Genomic DNA, 23927 nt, shown 5'->3' on the forward strand with positions numbered 1-23927 from the left:
CGGCATTGGTATTCCCCACACCTCCGCCATTAGAGAGCGGCCTGACCACCACCCCTCGGCGCCCACTTTCTCTCTTTCTTTCTTTTTTTTTTTTTCCCAGTTCAAACCACAACAATCGATGCTTTTTTCATCTAACTCCCCCACCTCCTGCATCCGGGGAAGAGAGCGACCCAGTCGGGGGTGGGAGGGGTGGGTGGGTGTTTGGGGGGGGGGGGGGGTCGTACCCTTTGTCAACAAACAGTCGATGCTCAACAGAAGGTTGAGCCTAATGAAGAGGCCTCGGTAAGGTCCCGTCGATCGATCGCCGCACACACACACACACACACGCACTCATTAACCGCCTAACGATATCGGCTGCAGCGTGGCGGTGCCGAGAAAAAACTACAGCGAACCTGCTTGTCTTTATTTCCTCTCACGGGCCGCGCACGTGGGTTCATAATCATGTTTTTTTTTTTTGGTTTTAGTTTTTTTTTTTGATGAAGCCGTTTCTCTTGTTTCATCAGCGCCACGCCACGCACGGCGTCCCCGGGAGCTGAATGAGGGCTTTTCATGGCCAAGCAGCCAGCGACGCCGGCGATACGGTCGCCATGGAGACGGGCACGTCGGCGAAGCGAGGCTGGGATTTGTGGGGATATGCGAAAGGGAAACAAAGTTTGGAATTAATTAAACCTCTAATGGGAGAGGAATAAGGGAACGGGGAGAGCTTAATAGGTGTCTGGTTACAGGTCCGTGTGTGAAGACAAAAGAGCGCGAGTGTGTGTGTGTGGGTGTGTTGGTGTGTTGGTGTGTGTGTGTGTGTGTGCGTGTGTGTGCGTGTGTGTGCGGGTGTGTGTGTGTGCGTCCTACTCGAGCACTTACAGACACATGATTTGCCGTCGCAAGCCCTTCGGGATGGCTAAATGAGCTTTTAAGGATTTTCAAAGTAAGAAAGGCAACAACAAAAACAAAAAAAAAAGAAGAAGAAGGAAATACCTGATTTCTTTTCTACTCTCGGTGGAAAAGAGATTCCAATCACCTGACGTGGAAGATATCCGAGGGACAAAATATCTTCAAGCGATGTATTTACATTAAATACAATCCTTTAGCTCACACCGGAGGTAATGTTTCACACATGCTCATTCGGGATGCACCGATACCACTTTTTAAAAATGCCAGTATTAATCTTTAGTTGCTTGCTGATACCAAGTACCGATATGAGTACTAACATTTAGCTACATGCCGAAACCGAGTACTGATATGAGTACTAACCTCTAGCTACATGCCGATACCGGGTACCGATATGAGTACTAACCTCTAGCTACATGCCAATACCAAGTACCGATACGAATACTAACCTCTAGCTACATGCCGATACCAGGTACTTTTCAACCATTTGAATATTGGATCACAGGAGCTCCATTCAGAATCTGCTGTGTCTCTGTGAGCTGGACTGGCTCCGCCCACACACGCCCATCTATGGGAAGAGGAGGAAGTACTTCCTCTCGTGGTGCCATGTGCCAGAGCAGAGCTGCTTAATTGTGGGAGGAGTCAAAGGGAGGAGCCTACCTTGAATGGGATTGGCTAAACCCTTGAAGACTGAAACAAGCCAGGGAGAGAGAGGACAGACTGTCTTCACTTCTGGGACGTCAGTCCAGGTATGGGGACGATTATCACTGTTAGGAAACTGACATTACTCGTTCCCTCTTGTCTTTCTGCTGCCGATTTTTCAGCCGGTTGACATCACGGTATACTTGCCGTGTTGTGTTGAGGATATTTTGCGAGTACTCGAGTTCTGGTATCGGCATTGCATCCCTCATATTGAGACATGAACTTTTCAAGATTCTTTTTTTTTGTCACTAATTCTTTCGAAATGTTGCTCGGAATTCATAAAAATCAATGTTTTTTTTTCCTCACAGTGAGCGATATCGCTATTTCAACACCCCCCGCCGCCGCCACTCACTGCATTCACTCGGATCCCGATTGTTGCGGACGAGGACTTTCTGGCTCGGGGTCCTGAAGAGCGACGTCCAGTTGACGGTGTTGTAGAAGCAGAGGCGGCTGTTGTTGAAGATGTACACGCTCCCGGCGCTGATCTCGTCCAGCGACTGGAACTGGAGGGAGGAGATCCAACGCTGCTTGAGGATCAAAAGAGAAATACCGCTTCCACTGCAAGAGAGGAGAAATAAGAGTGTGGGGGGGGGGGGGGGAGGTAAGTGAGAAAGTGTTAAAAAAAAAAAAGATATCAAAGAGAAGTAAAAGGTTTAGTAGGAACAGTTTGAGGCACAGGGGGAGGTTTTCGAAAGAACTTTTAACAAGATAGAACGGAAAGAAGGAGAAAAGGACGCTGAGGATTAAGTAAAAAAAAAATAAAATGATGGTGAGATATAAAAGGAGAGAAATTAGAAGACAGACAGGTGAAAAAGTGAAAACGCAGAGAAGAGCATGTGTTTGGGGGGAAAAAAAAGCGGAAAGGAGAGGACGAGTTAAAGGAAGTCTTGAAGAGACAAAGAGATGACAAAACAAAAAAAAAAAAAAAGAGAGAGAGAAATGTGCAGGACAGAAATAATGAGCGTCCCTTCCAGCCCCAGGATGCCGCCGAAACATCGCCGAGCGACACGTTCATCGCCGGCGTTAAGGAAAACAAGGCTGGAGCTCCTTTGACTCTGCCAGCGTTATCCCTGGGATCTGCCACTTGTAAGCAAACACGGAGCCTGTTATCAAAACAGGCCTAATCAAAGCTGTGTGACAGCAGCGCTTCAAAGCGCGTCTGTGCCGACGGAGGCAGGAAAGCATCCCGGCGAGAAAAGAAACGAGACGCTACTTTTGTGAAGGGAGACGGCTGATCGGATGCACGTGTCATTCACACACACCCACGTTGGAGTTAATGTCCTTCTTGTGTGTGTGTGTGTGTGTGTGTGTGTGTGTGTGTGTGTGTGTGGGGCCTCACCTGTACAGGGATCGGCCACCGATGGTCGCCAGGCTGGAGAAGACGCTCAGATCCGTCATGTTCTCGGGCCAAGACTGAATGTTGAGGAAACCTGCGGACAACAAAACTCGGAGATGAAAACCGACTCAGCACCTCTAAAAACGCCGTCTCTGTCCAACACTTCGCATGGCAGCCATTGTTGAAAGCGTTCCTATTCTGTAAAGCGTATGAGCAGTTTCGAGTTGAACTGCTTTGACGCGTTCTTGATCTTTGTGTGGAAAGTGTACAAGTTTATTAAGTACAGCATGTTGCCCTCCGCGGCACGGATTTCGAAAAGTTGCACGCACTATATAGGAGCTTTACGTGACAATGTTTCTAGCAAAAACGCATTGACATAACATTTTGAAAACGATTTCCGTCTATATGGAAACAGCAGAAATGCGGAAAATGATGTGTTTCATTTTGGGCCACTAGTGGGCGCTGTTATTGTCCACTTATTGAGCATGTCCAGAACGCAGGTGCGCCTGAACTGTGTAGCAGCGTTTTCAAAAGAATTTGTTTCCCCCCATTTTCACAAAGTTCCGTTTTACCCCCGTTTCCACGTGAACGGAGCATTTTCAAAAACGTGCATTTAGACTTGAGACAGAACGCGTTTCAAAAAGTAGTCTTCTCACCCGTTTTGACGGAGGAACCGGAACATTTTCGAAAAGTTACGGAGTCCGAGCACAAAAAGTTGCGTTTGACGGGGTGTTTTAAAAAAAAAAAGGTACATTTTCTCCCGTTTCCATGGAAACGGAGTCAAATAATTTGCAAATAGTTCCACCTTCCACCGTCGTTCTAGAAATACACTCCCAAAAACACAACAAAAGTTTTGCCTTTTTTATATAAATGTATCACGTAAACTCTCTGAAATGTATACGTGTAGTAATCTGTGACCACCTTTGATATGTTAAACGATGACAACCTCCAGCGCCTACTTCAAAAAGGTTTTATTCATCGGTAATAAGCACGTTCTGGCGTAACGCCACCCGAACCACCGTGAGTGCTACTCCCCATTGTCGAAAACAACAGCGACTCAAACAGCGTGGGCAGTGGACGGAAAGACGTTCCGGCAAACTTTCAGAGACTCCTACACATTGTGGGAAACAGGGCCTTCTCCTTCAACTGGAGCATGGATAATTGCTACACATTAGAAGTATATTGTTTCCAGTAGCAAAGGTGAAAGAAAGATAAAGGAAAAAACGGGTAAAAAAAAAAAATAAAAAAAGACTTGAATGCGTCTGATGATCTCGTAAAGGAATCACGGACGGGGGTGGGGGGGTGGGGGGGGAATCAAACCCTTTTGTTGCCTTGGGACAGATTCTGGTCGTAGCTTTCCGGGAAGTTCAAACTCATTCTGAGAAGACAATATACTCTAATTAAAAGAATGGATGTATAATATTCTGGGCAATTTGTCTGGTTACACTTGCCTTTAATGACAGATTATATCAAATCGGCATCGCTGGAAATGACATTAGGAAGGGATGGGAGCAGGAAATGGCGTCTATAGAATGGTCATTGCTCTCTCTTATTGCCGAGGTTTTTCATTATGAAAATGCAGTTTCACTCCATTAGCTGTTTGGCTCAACTGCAAGTCGCGGTTTAATATACCGAAAGTATCCCGGGTCCCCGAGGGCCTCCGACAGCTGATGGATCAACACGGGGGACCGCCCGTAGAAATATGGGAGTAGAATCGAAGGCTCACCTGTGATCTCCTTCACGGTGCGGAACGCGTTGAGACGCTCCGGATCCAGGGGTCCGATGCCGTGATACATGTCCCTGGCAGGAGGACATAAAGACGGCGGGGATTCAGGAGAGAGTTCTTTGCAAATCGAGTCAAACGGACGTTCATATTTCCACATTAACGCCGTCTGCGGCGCGGCGGCGCAGCGCTGACAGCGGCCGGTGATTGAAGAGTGAGACGGCGTCTCATTGACCTTCTCCTGCCAGATTCTCTCTGACACCGTTAAAGACTGTTTGTATCCGTCTTAATCTGCCGACTTGTGTACCGAGTTCGGGTTCGGTAAGAATCCCAGAACAATTATCAGACGGTTCAACGGTCAAACGTTGTGATTAGCGCGCTTTGATTGATTGATCGGGGTGTGATCTCGAAAACGCTGCAAGTGGAAAGTTTACTAGAATATAGTGAAAAATGTCAAAAACATATTTTTAGAGAGAGAAAGGCTCCCGGGTCTGGTTCTGCAGAAAGGCTCCACCTCAGAGCCTGGTTCTGCAGGCTTCTCCACCTCTGAGCCTGGTTGTACAGAAAGTCTCCACCTCTTAGTCTGGTTCTGCAGGTTTCTCTGCCTCTGAGTCTGGTTCTGTAGAAAGTCTTCACGTCTGAGTCTGGTTCTGCGAGTTTCTCCAACTCTCAGTCTGATTCTGCAGGTTCGTCCACCTCAGAGCCTGGTTCTGCAGGCTTCCCCACCTCTGAGTCTGGTTCTGCAGGTTCGTCCACCGCTGAGTCTAGTTCTGCAGGTTTGTCCACCCCAGTCTGGTTCTGCAGGTTTGTCCACCTCTCAGTCTGGTTCTGCAGAAAGTCTCCACCTGTGAGTCGGGTTCTGCAGAAAGTCTCCACCTCTCAAGTCTGGTTCTGCAGGTTTCTCCACCTCTGAGTCTGGTTCTGCAGGTTTCTCCACCTCCGAGTCTGGTTCAGGAGTTTTTCCTTCCCACTCTCTTCTCTACTTGCTCCTGTTGAATTCATGGTGTTTCTTTTTGAGAGTTCCTTGAAATACTTGTTGCATTTGGCGCCGCGGCAATAATTCGAATTGCTGGCGAGCAAAACGGAGCCGAATGAAATCAATCGACAAATTCTGCAACTTGCTCTAGATTCTTTTTTTTTTTTTTTTTTTTGACCATGCCACTCACCCTTTAATTCCCGTGATGAGGAAGATGAGGTTGCCGTTGATTTTGGTGCAGTTGACGAACTTATCGATGTTGCTGGCGTCCACGGTCTGAGCCGTCTGTAGGCTGCCCGTGCCGATCCCGTCGCACACTTTACAAAATAAAGTAAATCAAAACACACAGTCAGCTTTAGAAATGTCCTTGCTTGCCTCATTCGGAGCATATTAACACTTTTTTTTTTTTTTTTCATATTTCACCCTATTTCATTAAAAAAATAAATAAAATAAAATACCGTCCTTTTGGCGCAAGGCCGCAGCCTCTCTCATGCACTGGGGTTCTTTTGATGAAAGCGCCGGCCAATCCGCAGCCAATTCCTTCCCCCATAATGAATTCATTACATCTGCATTAATTACACTGGCGGTCTAGCGTGAGCCAAGTATTTCTGACAGAGGCGGCGGGGATGATGAATAAGGTTGGCATTAAGTGGTGTAACCAGTTTTTGATAGTGATTTATACCAGCCAATTCCACATCTGAAATGTTAATTTGTTATCATTTCCCACAGTTCCTCGGGCTATCCCTCATTAACCCCTCCCCCCGCGCCGCGGCGATGTAATCAGGAGATTAGCCAATCGATGGGACGCCACAGAGAAAGGCCGAATCAGTTACCTCTGTGGGAACGATGGGATCCGCTACACCCCCCCTACACCCCCCAACCACCGCCCGGCGTCGGTGTGAAGTATTTAGTTCAATTTCATAACGCACGTCGGGAGACGTTTAGCTGATGATCCGACTCGTAATTACCGAGCAGGTAGACGCTATCGTCTTCTTCATAACGTTAATTAACTCCAGAGATTCAACACAAGCACAATTACTGCGCCGCATCGATGCAGCTTGGGTCTATAGTGATTTAAATATCCAGGAAGTTAGTACTGAATGTTAGGGATGCACCGATACTGATATCGATATCTGGCCCGATACTGCGCGGGGTACTCGTACTTGAAAATAAATCCCCAGATACAACTCGGCGGGTACTATGCAGCGACGCATAGCCTTCGCACATTGTTTGCAAATGGAGTATAAATGAGATTTTATGGCATTCAGTAAGTATTAGTACTCGCTATTGGCACGTAGCTGAATGATAATACTCATATCGTTACTCAGTATCAGCAAGTAGCTATAGGTTAGTACTGGTATTGGTACTCTGTTTGGGCAATAGCTAAAGGTTTGTACTAGTATCAGTACCCAGTATCGGCAAGTAGCTAAAAGTTAGCAATCATATCGGTACTCAATAGCAGCAAGCAGCTAAATGTTAGGACTCGTATCAGTGCACGGTACAGGCATAAGCTAAATGTTAGTACTTATATTGGTACTTGACACAGGCAAGTAGCTAAAGGTTAGTACTCATATAGGTACTCGGTATCGGCATTAGCTAAAAGTTAGTAGTTGTATTGGTACTCAGTATCAGCAAGTAGCTCAAAATTAGTACTCATATCAGTACTCAGTACCAGCAAGTAGCTAAAAGGTAGTACTCGTATCGGTACTCAAGTGTTGGCAATAGCTTCAGGTTGGTACTTGTGTTGGTATTCATTATCAGCAAGTAGCTAAAAGTTAGTAGACATATTGGTACTCAGTATCGATATTAGCAAAAGGTTCACACTCATATCGGTACTCGGTATCAGTATTAGATAAAGATTAGTACTCATATCAGTACTTGGAATCAGTATTAGCAAAAGGTTAGTACTCATAGCAGTACTCAGTCTCAGTATTAGAAGAAAGTTAGCACTGATATCGGCACTCAGTATCTCCATTAGTTGAGGTCAATACTCTTTAAACAACAGGTATCGGCGCGTCCCTACTGAATACAACGCATCAGTGAAGCGACAGGATTAACACCCAGCGGATGATGCCAGCAGTGCGTGTCGCTCGGATTAATCTCAACACGTTGATATGTTTTGGAATCAATAAATCACTTTTTAAGGACTGTTTTGGAGGGAGACACAAAAAGCTAATCTGGCTGCGGTAAAAACAAATTACATTTGGCATAAGCTTCTGGGGCAATTCCTTCTGGCTCCTTTGGATTCTGTGGCGTCACTGCTGGCGCAAAGTTATTCGATTAATACGTTTTAAGTAGATATTATGAATCTGGGCGGGGGGTGGGGTGGGAGGGGGGGGGGGGGGGGGGGGGGGGGCTTGGATTAAAACCCGTCCTGCACTTTGCTCTCTTGGAGCGCCCCGTCTGTTCTCGGTGACAAAAGCTGACAGGCTCCACCGGGTCTGCTGAGTGATGCCGGCACTCGATGGGACAGCGGGCAATAAAATACATCATCACTGCGAGTTTCATCAAAATTGGTCTGCGGAGAGGAGTTCCTCAAAGTGACGGAGGCTGACACTTCAGGTGGAGCCTTTTGGAGCGAACGCCATGATTTATGAACAGGAACCCCGCGCGGTAGGTTTTAGTGCCTCGGACTAGTCGTGCGCGTACCTTTGGGGCAGATGTCGGTACAAGGGATGCACATTTTGATGCGGTTCTCCTCCACCTCCATCTTGTTGCTGGGACACGCTCGGACGCAGGAGCTGTGGTCCACCACGAAGTTGTCTAACAAACAGACAAAACAAAAACGACAAAAGAGGAGGAATTAGGACCCGTTTACACGACAGGGTTTCAAGTGGAAAAAGCATCGTTTGGGGAAAGTTTTGCAACGTTTGGCAAAGCGATGTCTGTTTACACAGCAAACGACAGAAACATTGAAAATGGTGTCATTCGCCTGCCAGGCCACAAGGAAGCGCTGTTGGTTGTTGTTGCGAAAATCTACTCAAGTTGCGTTTTCAAAAGGCGGCGTTGTTCCCCGTTTCCATGGAGTCGAAGCATCTTTTTTTTTTTTGAAAAATTGCGTTTTACCCCCATTTCAAATGAGTTGGAATCAGAGGGTTTTTCAAAAGATGAGTTTTTCCCGGTTATATGGATTTATAGCGTTTTCCCCCTATTTGACGGAAATGGAGTCAAAGCGTTTTCAAACTGTAGGTTTTGTTTTGTCTGTTTCCATGGAGACAGAGGCAGAGCGTTTTCCAAAAGTTGAGTTTTGCTCCATTTCCACGGAGATGGAATGGGAGTGTTTTAAAAATGTAACCCCCCCCCCCCCCCCCCCCATTTCTACTGAGGTGGAATCAGATTATTTTTAAGAAGTTGCATTTTTCTTTCCGAGACAGTGTCTGAGCATTTTCAGACTGATTCGGAGCATTTTTACAGAAGTTGCCATGTCCCCCCTTTTGAGTTACCCAAATCCCCCCCCCCCCCAGGTGGAATAAGTTACGCCCGCCCTGCCCATTTCCACCAGGACAGTGTCCGAGCATTTTCCAAAAGTTGCTATTTCCCCTGTTTTTACTATGATAGAATCAGAGAGTTTTCAAAAAGTTGCTACCCCCCCCCCCCCCCCATTCCCCTTCCCCTTCAGTTTCCATTTTCAAAATTTTGCTTATTTTTCCACATTTCCACAGAAGCTTCTCCTTCCACGGAAACGGAGTCAAAACTTTTTCAAAAAACTTGTGTCTTCCCACATTACCACTAAAACGGAGTCGGAGCGTTTTCAAAAACTTAACATATCGCTGTCGTGTCAACGGACACTCAAAACGCTACCGAACAACTACCACTTAATAAACGCTGTGGTGCGAGTTTCCACCCTTAATGGTGAGGAATAGATCACAATTCAATCACATCTGAATAACGATCAAATAAGAGTCCCGGGGAAACATAACGAACCAAAATTAGTAGCGGCAGATTTTTAAAAAAAAAAAAAAGAATAAAAAGAAAGCGCTGCGCGTTTGATGATGAGTGGAACTTGAATCTGCAATCTGTTGTCGTCGCTCCACCGCTGCACTCTTGACTCCGGATCCGTGAAGGGAAGAGCTAAGATTTGCTTTTTTTTTTTTTTTTTTTTTTTTATTTAATTATTATTTTTTTTTTTCTTTATTTTGTTTCCTTCAGCTGCCAGGAGCCGAACCAGATGGCGCAGCCACGAGCCGATTGAGACCCGCAGTCATTTATCTCAACTTGGAATAACTTGTCTGGCGTCCCGGCGTCTTGATTTTCCAGGATAAACGGTGAAAACCCGAAGGGGGGGGGGGGCGCCGGCTCGACTTACGCGGACACTTCTTCACGCAGAAGGCGCCGTAGGTGTACTTGGCTCTGGGGTTGTGCTCCAGCTGGAACGAGGTGGGGTTGTACACAAACGGCTGGGGGCACTGGGTCACGCAGGCGCCGCTGTCGTTGAAATTGGTGCAGGCCTGCGGAGAGAGAGAAGAGAAGCGAGAACCAAAAGGTTTATCTCCACCAGGGGAACCCCACGAGGCTGTTCGACCCCCACCACCCTCAACCCCACCCTTTCTGAGCAGAAGTCACGGAGTATTACGGCCGCATTTCATTTTGACGCCGCGCGGCGAGTCGTACCGCCGTGCCGCGTCCCTTTGAACGCCAAAACGGGAGAAGAGAATTGGCGCCATTGATCTACGGCCGCGATGTAAACGGTGAAATGTTTTCCCATAAACCTCCTAAGTGTTTTGTCGGCGGCGGCCACGGGCCGCAGCGACAGTAATTGAATTGGATGAGCCTTTCTGTGAATTACAACTACAATATCATCTCCGTGTGCGTGCGCCCATTTTTTATTTATTTATTTTTTTTGCCCGCCCACAACTTAAAGTGATAAAAGGGACATTAATTGGAGCACTGAATCACCAATTCGTTCTTTGAGGAGCTTCTGCTGCCGCCGGACTTTTACGGCCCGGCGAAATGACCGACAATCTATCAGCAGGTAAACAAAGTGGACGAGGAGCAGATGCCGGACACGTAGAAACGTCGACTTAATGAACTGCGTGGCTGACGAGGCTCGTTTGCGTCCCTCCCTCGATTGATGAAAATCGTCTTCTCTTTGGGGGGGGGGGACACATCGGGGGAGGTCACGGCGACCTCCGCTCAGTCAAAAACCCCCGCCGGGGTCGGTTTTTTTCGCCGTATTTCAAGGGTACCTTCAAGAAGTCGGCGGATTCGGTGAATCCAAGCAAATCGTCTTTGTTCTGAAGGACGACGGATTACCGAGTAAATTGAGGTATTTGGGAGATATTGTGTTACGAAAACTCGTTTTTTTTTGCATGTCTCGTGCTGCGGCGGATGTCTTTGTTCGAGTCCATTGCCACCTTTCGCGGCGTTGGGACGCCGTCTGGAAATCCCGTGTAGCGTCGTCACGCGCGTGTTCAAAACCTGTGTCGTAACACGACGCTCCCGGCTAATGACGGCCACGGCGGCGAGAAGCGCGACGCGGGGAACTGAGGAAATGTTGACGGGAAGACGGCGTGCGTGCGCGTGTGTGTGTGTGTGTGTGTGTGTGTGTGTGTGTGTGTGTTTGCTTCTGTCTCTCACGTACGAAGCAGTCCGTGTCCTTGGGGCCTGAGCAGCCGCCGGCACATTCTCGATGGCAGCAGTCGCTGACGTAAGGCCCGAAGCATCGCCCGTCACACTGCTCTGCACACACCGTTTTTGTCACTGCGAGGGGGGGGGGGGGGGGCGAGGGGGAGAAAAAAAAAAGTGAGGTGTTTTTAAAGGTCTGACACACACAAATAGACACACACAAAAAGAGAGAGACAATATCACCACCCCCAACCTTCCTGCGGAGGTATAGACGCTCGCGTACAGCTGCTCGCTGAAACACCTGAGGGGCTTCTGGAACCGAAAGGTCAGAAAGTAGGCTGGTGACCACAAGGTCATCGGTTTGAAGACTCAACAAAAAAAAAAAAAAAAAAAAAAGAAACACGTAGGTGCCCTTGGATCATCTTCGTATCCTCCAGTGCCTTGCATCTAAAAGTGGAGTTTGCTTGCCAGCTGCCAGGCACGACTGGAGAGTCTCAGGACTAAAAGTTTCAGGTGGAAATCAGTTTTTGTCTTCGCTTCCACAATGGTGAGTCCACGGACATTCCGGGGGTACAGACGACCAAGCTGGATCGTCGTCACGGTGACTGTCAAAATAAAACGACGGGCCAAAAGCGTCGTTGTTGTCCAGTTTTTCAAAAACTTTCACACGGGTCTCGCTGGTCCAAAAATCCAGCTCCAATTCCCCGTTCGCCTTCGGGCTCTAGAAGTCCAACATGTGACCTTATGAAACTGACGTAGGGTTGACCGGTTACCGGGGTCACGAGGTAGGGGGCGATGACATCACCGTTTTCCCTATCCGCACCTCAAAGCCGGGGCGGCGTTTTAAAATGTTGCCCGTGCGGACGATCGGCGGGTTACGCGGACCGGCGGTTCTTGTGTGGACAGGCGCTCAAGCGTAAACAGAGCTTCACAATAAAAGCCCCGGATCCGACTTCCCCTCCATATCTGTGTTTGTACAAACGGCCGAATTCAGCCAAAGCAGACCAATTGGACAAAGACACTTTCCACAACTGTGCCGCTTCCAAGAGGCTGTGTTCGCTCCGGCTTTTTCTCGTTGAACGGAAAGTTGTGAGTGTCGTCAGTAAAAAAAAAAAGAAAAAGAATAAAACCCTGCATCACAGTTGTTTAACGCTCTTGCGAGAGAGGAATCTCGGGGTTGGAGATTCGGCAGCCAGCGAGTCAGCAGGAGCTTTGAAACCGCGGCATTAAAAAGTGCTGCGTTCCCTCTCTGCCGAGTTGCGAACATAATGATGCGGTATGAAAAAAAACAAAAAACAAAAACAAGCTCTGTCGTCTATTAGTCTGGGTTAGTCGGAGAAAAATCAGGCCAGGCGCTCTCGAGGTCTGTAAAACACGAGTGGAACATCCTGTAATTATACGGGGAAGTAACAGTCCTCTCCGATGAACTAGGTCCTTTTATTTATCGTGCATAAACAACGCCATTAAACTATCGCAACGTGAGTTTGGATATTCCCACCGCCGTTCACTTTCCGATGTTATGACCTGGCGTTACCGCAGGTTATCAATAAACACGTCGGCTTCATTGCCGAGTCGTCGGTTTTTTTTGGTCGGCCTGAAAGTAACACCTGATTGGATTAAATTTGTTTCACTCGTAGAAATACGGAGTTTAGTCCGCAGGGTCTTCAGAACTTCATTATACAATGATGAATAGAAAATATAACTTTTTTTTTTTTTTTTCCGTTTGTTTTAGATCCTTTGGTGTGGTAACATTTGCGGGAGATATTTAGGTTTTATCCATTTTTTTTTCTAGTTGACGTTCATATGCAAACGCACACACACATACATATGCGTTCAAACTTATACATCCGTAAATACATATATACACACACAAAATATTTTATTATTTGGCTCTATTGGCTCAATACAAATTGAAATGTCCATGAAAAGTCTAACATGCAGTATTTCCATTTTTTAATGGAACGCTTGTGAAATTATTTGTCTATTCATTTGCAAGAATCTGATTTCTCCCACAAACTGTTCGAGGTACTTTTGGAATTCCACCCCCCCCCTCTAAGCACAAAGTGGATTTCTCCGTCTGAACTCCTTTCAGGGTCAGCGCCCTGGCTGAACTATTCCTCTAACTAAGAGCATTCACACTAGTCAGCTTTGGCCTGATTAAAGAAAAACCCTGGTGTGATTGCTCTGGTAGTTTGAACCGCAGTGTGCAACAAAGTGGGTGCAGGTCTGCAAACGCACTCCGGCGTGTTTGATTGCAGCGCGAGGGGCAGCGTGGACCAATCAGGGGGCGTCGCAGCTGATGTCTCCGCGGGGGTTTCTTGGTTTTGTTGATGCATTTAGAAGATTCTCTTCAGTTTTCGGATGGGAAACATCAGGGACGTACCGATACCAGTTTCTTTCAAGTGCCGATACCAGTACTACATTCTGATATCGAGTACCGGTACAAGTAATAACATGTAGCTGCTTGCCAATATTGAGTACCTGTACTGAGCATGAAATCTTATCTACTTAGTCACACCGGTACCAATAAGAGTACTAAACTTTAGCCACTTGCTGATACCAGGTACTGATATTGGTACAAACCTTTCGCTACTTGCTGATACCAGGTACCGGTATTAGTACTAATCTTTAACTATTTGCTGATTCTACATACCGATATTAGTACTAAGTTTTAGCTACTTGCCGATACAGAGTACCGATACAAGTAATAACAATTATCTGCTTGCCAATATCGAATACCTGTGTGAGTATTACTTGCTGATACAGAGTACCGATAAGAGTACTATCTTGCCAATCTCGAGTACCAACTATAAACTACTTGCCGACACAGAGTACCAATAAGAGTACTATCTTGCCAATCTCGAGTACCAGTACGAGTACCAACTATAAACTACTTGCCGATACCAAGTATCGATACGAATACTAACCTTTAGCTATGTGCCGATAGCTACTTGGTCTGGTGGTGATAAAGTTGCCGGTATCATAGCTTCTATCTCCTCTTGATATTTTGGCAGAACAGAATTGACAGTCTGTCTTACGTTTGTAATTAAAATGCCGATATTGCTCGTGCTATCTCGTCTACCTGTTGCAATGTTGCCGATGCATGACATCACATCGTATGCCCCCCCACCCCCACCCCAGGTTCTATCGGGGCTCTTTTACGAGTACTCTTTGCAGTAAAAAATACGATCTTCATACTCACGCGTCTGACACTGGTCTTCCTGATGCCCCCAGCATCGTCCGTTGCACGAGCGGTGGCATCGCCTGCCTGCAAAAACACACACAAACAACAAAACAAGCAAACTTCTGATGAAATTCTGACACCAGACACTTAAGAACACCCCCCACCCACCCCTTTTCCACCACCATCCTCAAACCCTCCCAGACGGGCGACAGTGACGGACCCGTCGGATCTCCTCGTGGACCCGTGAGGAACGTGAAGGACAGGCTTCGACTCCCTTTCCCCGTCAGGCGCTCGCTCGGCAAAGTGGGAGCTGACAGAGCGCTGGCAGCCCTCGCCTGCCAGCGGCCCATCATCAGGTCCTAATTGACTGCGGGTTAATTACAGAGTAAGTGGAATGCTGCGGCGGACTGTCACCCGGCACCCTTCAACCACTCCCACTGCGGGGTTGTTAATGTTAAATACTAACTACGGCTTGGCAAAGGGCCCCCTATTTGGAAACCTCAACTCCCACACGCTCTCTTGTCATCTTTTTTGTCCACCTCCTTTGTTCTTTTGTTTGCCTTTTCATCCCCCTCTTTCCTCCTCCGGAATCAGCGCCATCTACTCAACCAAATCGCAGTCCCACTTAAAAAAAAAACGTGTTTCTGAGTAACCGCCGTCGCGTGGTGTCTTGACCCCTGCCGGTGCCGCCGGCGAGCGCCGAGAGGTCATCGTGCCTGTTCGTCAGAGAAAAGTCTCAAATTGCCCCCCCCCCCCCTCCTAACCCCCTATTATTCTGTGTCTCCGCATCGGCTGTCGCTATTGTTCAACGGTGGCATGTTTTGATACGGAGGGCCCAGAGAAACTTTCCCCTCCCCACACATAAAGAGCAAAAAGATCACACGTAAATGTGCAGGAAAAAATAAATAAAAAAAAGTTTGAGAGACTCTGTCTTTTAATCGCCACTTCTTCTGACACACGATGTCCTCCGGATAGCGATGCCTGCTATGTCCAATGTGGTAGGGAGCTGAGAGACTGCGGGGGACCACAGAGGGAGGAGGTGTGGGGAGGGAAGTCGGGAAGTGGGCAGCTTCAAACCAGCTGTCAGATTTGCTGAGATTTAAAAAAGAGCACGGCAGACAGCAGCTCCGTGGGCCTCGCTGCAGACGGCCGCGACCGCCGCGACCGCCGCAGCAACAACGGAAAGGTTCACACGTTGAGCTAACGCCATGTGATTTTCGCTTCCAAACGACCACCGGGCAAATGGAATGGACGAGGAATGGATGCGCGTACACGTGTGGGCCAAACCATAAGAAAATTGTTAAAAAAAACAAAAACAAAAAAAGTTAGCTAGTTATGGTGATGCTACCATGAACGCTAGCTACGAACTACGATTTTTACTTAATTTTTTTAAATTCACTGTATTTTGTAACAGAAACTACCATTTAGGCCCCTGGTTAAACGCCAAATGAAAAGGGGAATGTTTTGTAGTGTTGCACGGACCCAGTGAAGCATTTTGAAAATGGTGGAACTTTTCGAAAACGCTCCGTCTCCGTGCAAACAGGCTGAAATCGCAACTTTTCTGAAAATGCTCCGACTACGTCTCAATAAAAAACGTGGAAAACGCTTATTTTTCGAAAATATTCTGACTTTCTCAATGGAAACAGGGGGAAACCGCAACTTTTTCAAAATGCTCCAAATCCGTTTCCGTGGCAACTTCCGAAAATGCTACTTTTCTGAAAAGTGCATGTGCACCATAGCCGCAGTAAATAGTCCTTCTGCACCTTTACGAGTAGATGGATATTGGCGCGTGTGTGTGTCATTACAAAAGCAAACAACAGCGCCCACCTGTGGCCTGGAATGCCAACTGCACTGTTTCTGCCGTTTCCATGCAAACGGACATAATTTTCAAAACTTGAAAACTTGTGTGAACCGGGCCTAGGATTCTTTTTATGTTAAGAATTTTCGGTACGGTTGAGGTTCCTGAAAACATAAAGTTATTTCAACTTATAGTCGGCGCCACAACAATAGAAAAAAAGAAAAGAAAAAAAAAAAAGTATTTGCTGTTATTGGTCCGGCCCACCTCAAGATGAAATCGTCCTAAACTAAAATGATCTTGACAGTCCTGATCGACACGATATACTCACATCCAAGGTTGCTATTGTTCGACGGAACCACGAGCAGCTCGGCCTGGGGGTTCTTGATAATGTCGCGCCAGTGGATGGTGTCCGCATGGCAGAGGAATTTATTCTGGTCCACATAAACACCACCGTTCAGTATCTCTGCAAGAAAAAAAAAAAAAGAAGAAAAAAAAAATCAAGAAAGAAATGAGCACATAGCCACTGATATATAGTACACGTACGTAAGTGGCAGGAAATCGATACTTCAAGGTTAACTCTTATTGTGCTGCACACGGTGGTCCCTGAAGTGCATCTGTGCGTGACGATAACTGCTATTGACAAACGCAGACGGTAATTTAATGCCACATCCGCAGACACAAATGTTTTAAGAACAAACACAAGCGCGTAAAGGGAAAAAAACCCAAAAAAAAACCTGATGGTAGAACTTTCTAATTATGCGGCAAATAATGTCAAATCGAGTTTGATGGCACAGGCATTAGATAATTGTGTTTTGATTGAAATAGTAAACCGAAGCAGAGATTAGGGATGCAATGATACTGATAGCAGTATCTGGTCCGATAGTGAATATACACATATTGCGAAAATGCTTCCTGATACAAGCCGGCGAGTACAATGTGATGTCATCCGTCCAAGTGTGCGGAGGTGGTTTATTGCGGCGATGCATAGGCTTCACATATTGTTTGTGCATAGAGTTTAATTAGGCTTTATACCATTTGTTAAGTACTCGTATCGATACTCAGTATCAGCAAGTGGCTAAAGGTCAGTTCTCATAGCGGTACTCTGTATCGGCAGGGAGCTAAAGCTTGGTACTGGTATTGGTACTTGATATCGGCAAGTGGCTACAGCATATCACTGGTATCGGTACATGATAATGGCAAGTAGCTAAAACTTGGTACCGATATCGGTATTTGAAAAACAAGTAGCTACAGGTTCGTACTGGCATCGGTACATGGTATCGGCAAGTAGACACAGGTTAGTACTGGTATCGGTAAGTAGCTTAAGACTAGAACTGATCTCGTTACTTCATATCGGCAAGTAGCTAAGGCTCAGCAATGGTATCCGTACTTGGTATCGGCAGGTAGCCAAAAATGATTTTACTCATACTTAGACTGGTCCTTTTCAAAAAGTGGTATTATTTAGTAGTATTTAAACAGAATGCCATCTTTTATTATTGTTCCGCCATTATCTTCAAGGGCTCTCTCTCTCCCTCTTCCCTTTCTCTCTCTCTCTCGGTGGGACCGGAATCATCAAACCGCCTCATCGAAAAGCAAAGGATCACAGCTTTCTTGACCTCCTCCACATCCCGCCATCAAAGCGGAGAGCCGCCGTGCCGGGGACAAAGGCGGGCTCCTCATCCGGCATTTGCCTAATAGCAAAAATATGTTTCTTTTCAAGGACCGGTGCCCTTAACAGATGCCTGAGCATGGAGTATGATAATAAATTCTAATCCCCCTCCCTGTTACTAATCCAGGTTTTGGATATAGACACAGAATGAAATGATGCCGCGGTAATCCTCTCCTTCCCAAGCCGTGACCCAAGGCAAAAGAGAAACAACAGTCGGTGTCTCTTCCTCTCCGGGACACCAGCTGACTGCATAACTCAACCTCGTCGAGGGATTTAGATACAATCACCTCGCGTCTCATGTCTCCTTGAATATAAAGCCTGATTCCATGAAAGTACTTGTCATAATAAATGAAATTTATCAAAAAAAAAAAAAAAAGAAAGAAAATGTAACAATGTGGTTCAGATTAAGGCTGGATTATGTGAAGGTAAAGAAGGGCATTGTCTCTCCAGGCAGATTATTAACGGCGTATGAGTTATGGTGACGAATCAGCGGCCGGGACCCGCGCTCAGGGAAGCTAATGATTACTATCCGACACCCTGATTAAGGAAGTGGGCCTTGGTGGAGACGGGGACATTTATTCAAAGCCCTCTTAGAGGTGACATGGCGCCTCGTCTCCCTGCTGAATGGCCCACAGCCGCAGCGTCGTGTAATCATGTTCCCGTCACCGGGGACGATTTATCAAGGCGGAGTCTTGCATTCACGGACGGCGGGTGAAGAAAGGGACACGCCGTATTGAAATAACGTAGTGGGCTGCACCGTCGGCCGACTGCGACGGCATCTGGGTGAGGAGTGGACTCGGTACGGGAAGGTTGCAAGTTCAAATCCCACAGCGGACAGGGTCCTTGAGCAAGACCATTGACGCCCATCAGGTCCTCGGAGCGCCCCGTAGCGGCTGCCCAATGCACCCTAGAAATATGACTAGAATATTCTGTTAATGCAGAATAGAAGGGATTACGGATGTATTATTAGATTATTAGATTATAGGAACGCGTTTCGTGATTTTCATCGTGTACTCTGCATAGTTTTTACATCAATTCCTCCAAACCACTGAGTTACAAGCCCAGTATCGAGTAAACCATACTGGAGAACTGCAACATGAAAAAAACGCTAAAGAGTACTTCTACCACGTGGTATTTTAAAAAGTGATCGTGACACTTTTATCAGTGTCCCTCGGTTGCCTTCAGGTTTACAGACGCTTCTCTTTGATCGATAAGGTCTCACAAGTCAAGCTCTCCGCACTCGACTGACGTCGGCCCTAACACTGTAAAACCTTGGAGTTTGTGACAAACGCCTTAGTTCACGTCAAAAACCCCGACTCAGCAGATGTTATCTGTCATATTTTGGTGCAGCATTGGAGAATTTATAGCCGCTTGGCACTGCTACCATAACACCTTGAAACACTTTCAAAGCAGTTTTCGTCGCCCCACAGCAGCTGACATTGGTTGAACAATACGGAAGGCATGTGGCTGAAACAGCAGAATGTGTGCGGTGGCAAAAGAAAGGGGGGGGAATAAAAAAAAGAAAGAGAAAAAAAAAAGGGTCCCATGAAACCAATCAAATGCGAGGCTCCCATCTGTAGTTTTAAGTACACGGCCATTATTATTGTCATAAACGGGACCATAAACAGGGGAAGTGTGCAGCGGGGTAAGCGTGCAGCTTCCAAGTGTTATTCCTGGAGGGAAACTATAAACACCGCGTCGCTCATGAAGACCCCGTTAAATGTTCGGCAGACATTTTAGTATTGGCGAAAAAGTGTTTCGTGGAGTACTGTCGCTCGCGTGGACCCGCCCCTTTAAATGGCATCAGTGAGACAAATTGCCAACTCCACTGTCCATCCAAGCACGGGCGCTAACTCTTCCAGCGGGATGACAAGCTTGTATCAGGTGGTCATTCATTAATGGCTGACAGTCCGGCCCCTTGCTTCCCGCTCCGGCACCCGCCAACTCCTCCCTTCCTCCCTTCGCGATTTCGATCTTTTCGATCAGGACAAGAGAGCTACGGCGGCGGCCACCCCCACCGCCCTCCGCAGGCTGACCGTGATTCACGGCGTAGTCATAAAACCTATTGTCTCGCAACGGAGAACAGGCTGAGGAGTTGGAGAGGCGGGGGGTGGTGGGGTGGGGGTGGGGGTGGGGACCCAGGACGAGCAGGAAAGGAAATATTGGTCTCTTTAACCAAATTTCCAAACCTTTTACATAAATGGAGAGCGCAGACTTCCATAGAAGTTCATAGAAAACCAAATCCAGAATTCTACGACTAATACTCTCTATAGAACGATTCAGGATTAGTCCATGTCCCAGAACCCAACACGTTGTCCTCGTTATCACGAGACATCGTCAGAACATTCCTTTCCAAAGGGTCGATGACCTGAAGGAATGCCCGCGGCGGCCTTGTCACTTCTCAGACGGCAGATCACGCTGCAGGGCGAGAGTTTGCGAGTGCCCAATCAACAAAATTTCCGTGAGACAAGTTTCGGGTTTGACTCCTGAAGAAAGAGAGAAATGCCGCGAACTGACAGGAAAACTTTCCGCCACAACAATGACGAGCAGAATCAAACGAATCCGGAGGTTTCCACCAAAACCTGCGCACGCTAATTAAATCGTAGTCAACCAAAGACGGATTTGAACGAGCTCGGGCGAAGCCGGCAGCCTCTTTCGATCGTGCTTGCATTTTGTTCTTGGCTACCGGGCGTCTAATTGACTTCGTGGTCTATGAAACGACACAAAGGAAGGCGGCGTGTGATCCGCCGTCGCGTCGGACCAAAGCGCTCCATTCTGCCGGTGCGACACAGTTTGGTCGCGTCACGTCTCTGCGCGGTCGCCGGGGGGCTCGGCTGCCATATGGACAGGTCATGTTTGGTTCAAGACTGCCTCTGATCCGGCATTTTTTTTTCTGCCCCCCCCCCCCCCACTACATCTCTCTTGGCAGTGAAACAAAGTGACTCGCAGTGTTGGAAAGGAGAAGAAGGGAGATGGGGGGTGGGGTGGGGTGTGGGGGGGGGTGAACCGCCAAGCGAAAGTTGAAGTGTCATGTTGAATCAGAGATTAGATTTGATGTCGAACTGTGCAGTGGGACATGGGGTGAGGAGGACTCGCTGAATTCTAATAAATGCTAAACTGGGTGAAAGAGTGAACGACTCCACTTTTATTACATTTATTCATCCCCGTTCTTCACTTTCAGGCAATGCCACAAACCCTAAAATGCTGACTTGATCCAAAGCCCCATTTGAAGCGAGATCTTGTTAGGCGGTGCTGTGAATCCACAATGCACCCCCACCCCACCAAAAAAAAGGAAAACGGGTTCTTCTCCGGGTCTTCATATTCCAGTCATTCATATTTATAGTTTTCCGGTTAAGGTTCCAACAAAACCACAATGTGGACATTGCCAGAAATACCATGGCCTACCCTTCTACTCTGAAGTACTTTCCAGTAAATTTTAACCGTCTATACGGATGACATCACTACCGTACCGCGGTGGGGCGGTTTGTTCACAGTGTCACTGCCAGCGAAGGATTTCGTGTTTCATACAACCTTGGTACAGAACGGCCAGTTGTGAAGGAAGAGGCTCCGTATTGTCCGCCGTCCGCTCTAGACGGCCTTGCTCTAGAAACATTGCGAGGGGGTTTGTTATTTACTTCCCTTATAGACGTTATGCGTATCTATTGAACAAGTCGATTCGACATCTCTCGACATCTTTAGGTCTTGGTTTGACCTTCAATTTTGAAAACACTGTATATTAAAGGGGTTGTAAATTGAAAAATTCCCTTTCTAAAGGCTTTCCAACAGTATTAATCGTCCCCATACCTTTGAAGTCTGTCCTCTCTCTCCCTGGCTTGTTTCAGTTTTTAAAAAGTGTCTTGCTCCAACCAGCCAATCAGGAATCAAACCCTATATAGTGTCATCGGGGTTTAGCCAATCCTAATAAAGGTAGGCTCCTCCCTTGGACTCCTCCCACAATTAGGCAGCTCTGCTCTGGCACATGGCACTACCAGAGGAAGTACTTCCTCCTCTTCCCATAAATGGGCATGTGTGGGTGGAGACAGTACAGCTCACACAAGACACAGCAGATTCTGAATGTAGCTCCTATGATCCAATATTCGAATGGAGAAAAATAAAGGAAAAGCTGGATTTGGGCGAATAAACTTTGAATCTAACATTTTTGGACCAACAAGTCCACGTGAAATTGTTGAAAAACTGTTTAATATAACCCATTTAAGCAATGGCCGGTTCAGGTAGCAACGTGATTGTAGAGGTGTCCGTTTTAAAGGCCCACCAAGATCAGTCAGCTGTGGAAATTGATCTATAACGCGGCAAATTTTACTTCTATTAAAGTGACTAAAATCACTCAATAGCTTTCAAGGTTCTGCCTGCCAAGCTTGTATTTGGTACAATGTTTTTTTCTGTCGTCCGTTCCGATTTAAATCTTCACCTTTCGAGGTTAATTGAAAGTTCAAAATCTACATATCTATGAATTGACTGCTTTTCAAATCTTTCTTACGGCCAGCTTTTTAAAAGCACTAGTTTTGAACATAATCTGTCACAAAAGCCTTGTGACCACAAACCGAGAGACCATTCCTCCAAGAATCTTTTTATTCACTTTCTCCAGTGTCTTTTATGTTGAAACCCACAGGGCCACGCTGGCTTTAATTCCTGGATAACCGCCATGAGGGGGCAACAAAACCTGGGCGACGGCAAAGAGAGTGTCACGGCGCCTCGACAGTATTCCCGGGATGATCCCGGCAGCATTTCTAGAGTTCGGCGGCGGCGGCGTTCTCGAAGCTCAAGGTGAGCGCGGTGCCGCGAGCGTTCCTGGGAATATTTATTTGTTTTGGCCGCGACGCGCACGGGAAGAAAGGCGAACAAGCCAATCAGCGTACGGGGATTGTTAGGAAAGTAAAAATGATCCCTGCGCCAGGCAGCCTTTTGCAAGCCAATTAAGTTCATTTTACTGTCGTTCAGCAGAGCGAAGAGCCCCTATTTTGAAGTAGTTTCCAGGCAATGATGGCCCCAGCACCAATCAGCGGCCATCGCTCTATAGGGAGCCGGCTGATGAGCTTTCATCAGTGCTGCTAGCCACTTGTCCCACATCTCTTTCTCGCCCTAATTATGCTGATGAATAAGGCCGTAATAGTGATCTGTCCTCGACTGATGAGTCCATGCATTTGCCGTTATTGTCTTGTCTCGAGGGCGGGTGTGTCACGTACCACACAACTCATCGCTGAGTGCATTCGGGCCATCCACTCCGCTCTTTTTTTTTTTATTAGGATCATCTCTCTGCACTTGTCGCCCTCCACCTCGCACCAACCCCACCCAGTTCCCCCCCCCCCCCCCGCCGCTCCAGAAGCACTTTCTCACTCCGTTGATGGGCCGACTTGCTGAGCACGGGGAACAGGGGAGGGGGGAAATCGACATAATCGCTCTCTCTTTCCACGGTCGGATGCCCTCTTTTTCCCTGACACACGTTGGCTCACGCAGGAAAAAAAAAACCCTCAGGCGGACGTGAAGATGACGGCAAATGACAGCAGAACACGTGAAATACGGCACATCTGTGTGATGACTACTTCCTGTTGGACACCAGGAAGCGACTTGGTGCGTGGTTGCATCAGGGTGACAAAACCTTCCATTAGTAGGCAAAGCTCCGCAGATAAACCTCTTATTTAATAACTCAGTGCTCATAAGAGAAACTCCTCTAGAAAGGGAAGAATCTTTACTTTTTCTTTTTTTTAAACCCTCTACAGGACTACCTCTACTACCCCATGGGTCGTTTCTTGACCCGGCGTTTCCATAATCCAACATTTCTTTAATATTTAATCTTGGATAAGGTAAATTCAGTTGGATTTATTATCCTTTCTTATATTTTCATCAAATATTCTATTACATCATGTTGAATTCATGAATGAAGGCATGACTTCAGGGTGTCCGGTATCCGACTCGATGAAGGAACGCCCAATCAAATAATTTTTGTGTCTCCCTCTACGACTATTTCTACCGTTAAAGGGCTCATATTGTGTAAAATTTGCTTTCTAAAGGTTTTCCAGCATTAATAATTGTCCCCATACCTGGACTGACGCCCCAGAAGTGAAGAAAGTCTG

At 46.9% G+C, this 23927-nt stretch overlaps 1 protein-coding gene across 1 annotated transcript in view; it reads right to left on the reverse strand.

The window, feature by feature from the left end:
* LOC308127674 (receptor tyrosine-protein kinase erbB-4-like) overlaps positions 1-23927 on the reverse strand; it is a gene marked incomplete at both ends in the record, with an annotated part of 287554 nt that overhangs the window by 74815 nt on the left and 188812 nt on the right. The window contains 9 exons of the mRNA XM_080492871.1: positions 1940-2145; positions 2927-3017; positions 4650-4723; positions 5813-5939; positions 8272-8385; positions 9929-10070; positions 11204-11322; positions 14390-14451; positions 16494-16632. Of these exons, the coding sequence (XP_080348997.1) occupies positions 1940-2145; positions 2927-3017; positions 4650-4723; positions 5813-5939; positions 8272-8385; positions 9929-10070; positions 11204-11322; positions 14390-14451; positions 16494-16632 (1074 nt within the window). The remainder of the gene's footprint in view (positions 1-1939; positions 2146-2926; positions 3018-4649; positions 4724-5812; positions 5940-8271; positions 8386-9928; positions 10071-11203; positions 11323-14389; positions 14452-16493; positions 16633-23927) is intronic.

The sequence above is a fragment of the Lipophrys pholis genome, assembly GCF_963383615.2.
Source record: "Lipophrys pholis genome assembly, chromosome: 23".
Classification (NCBI taxonomy): Eukaryota; Metazoa; Chordata; class Actinopteri; order Blenniiformes; family Blenniidae; genus Lipophrys; species Lipophrys pholis.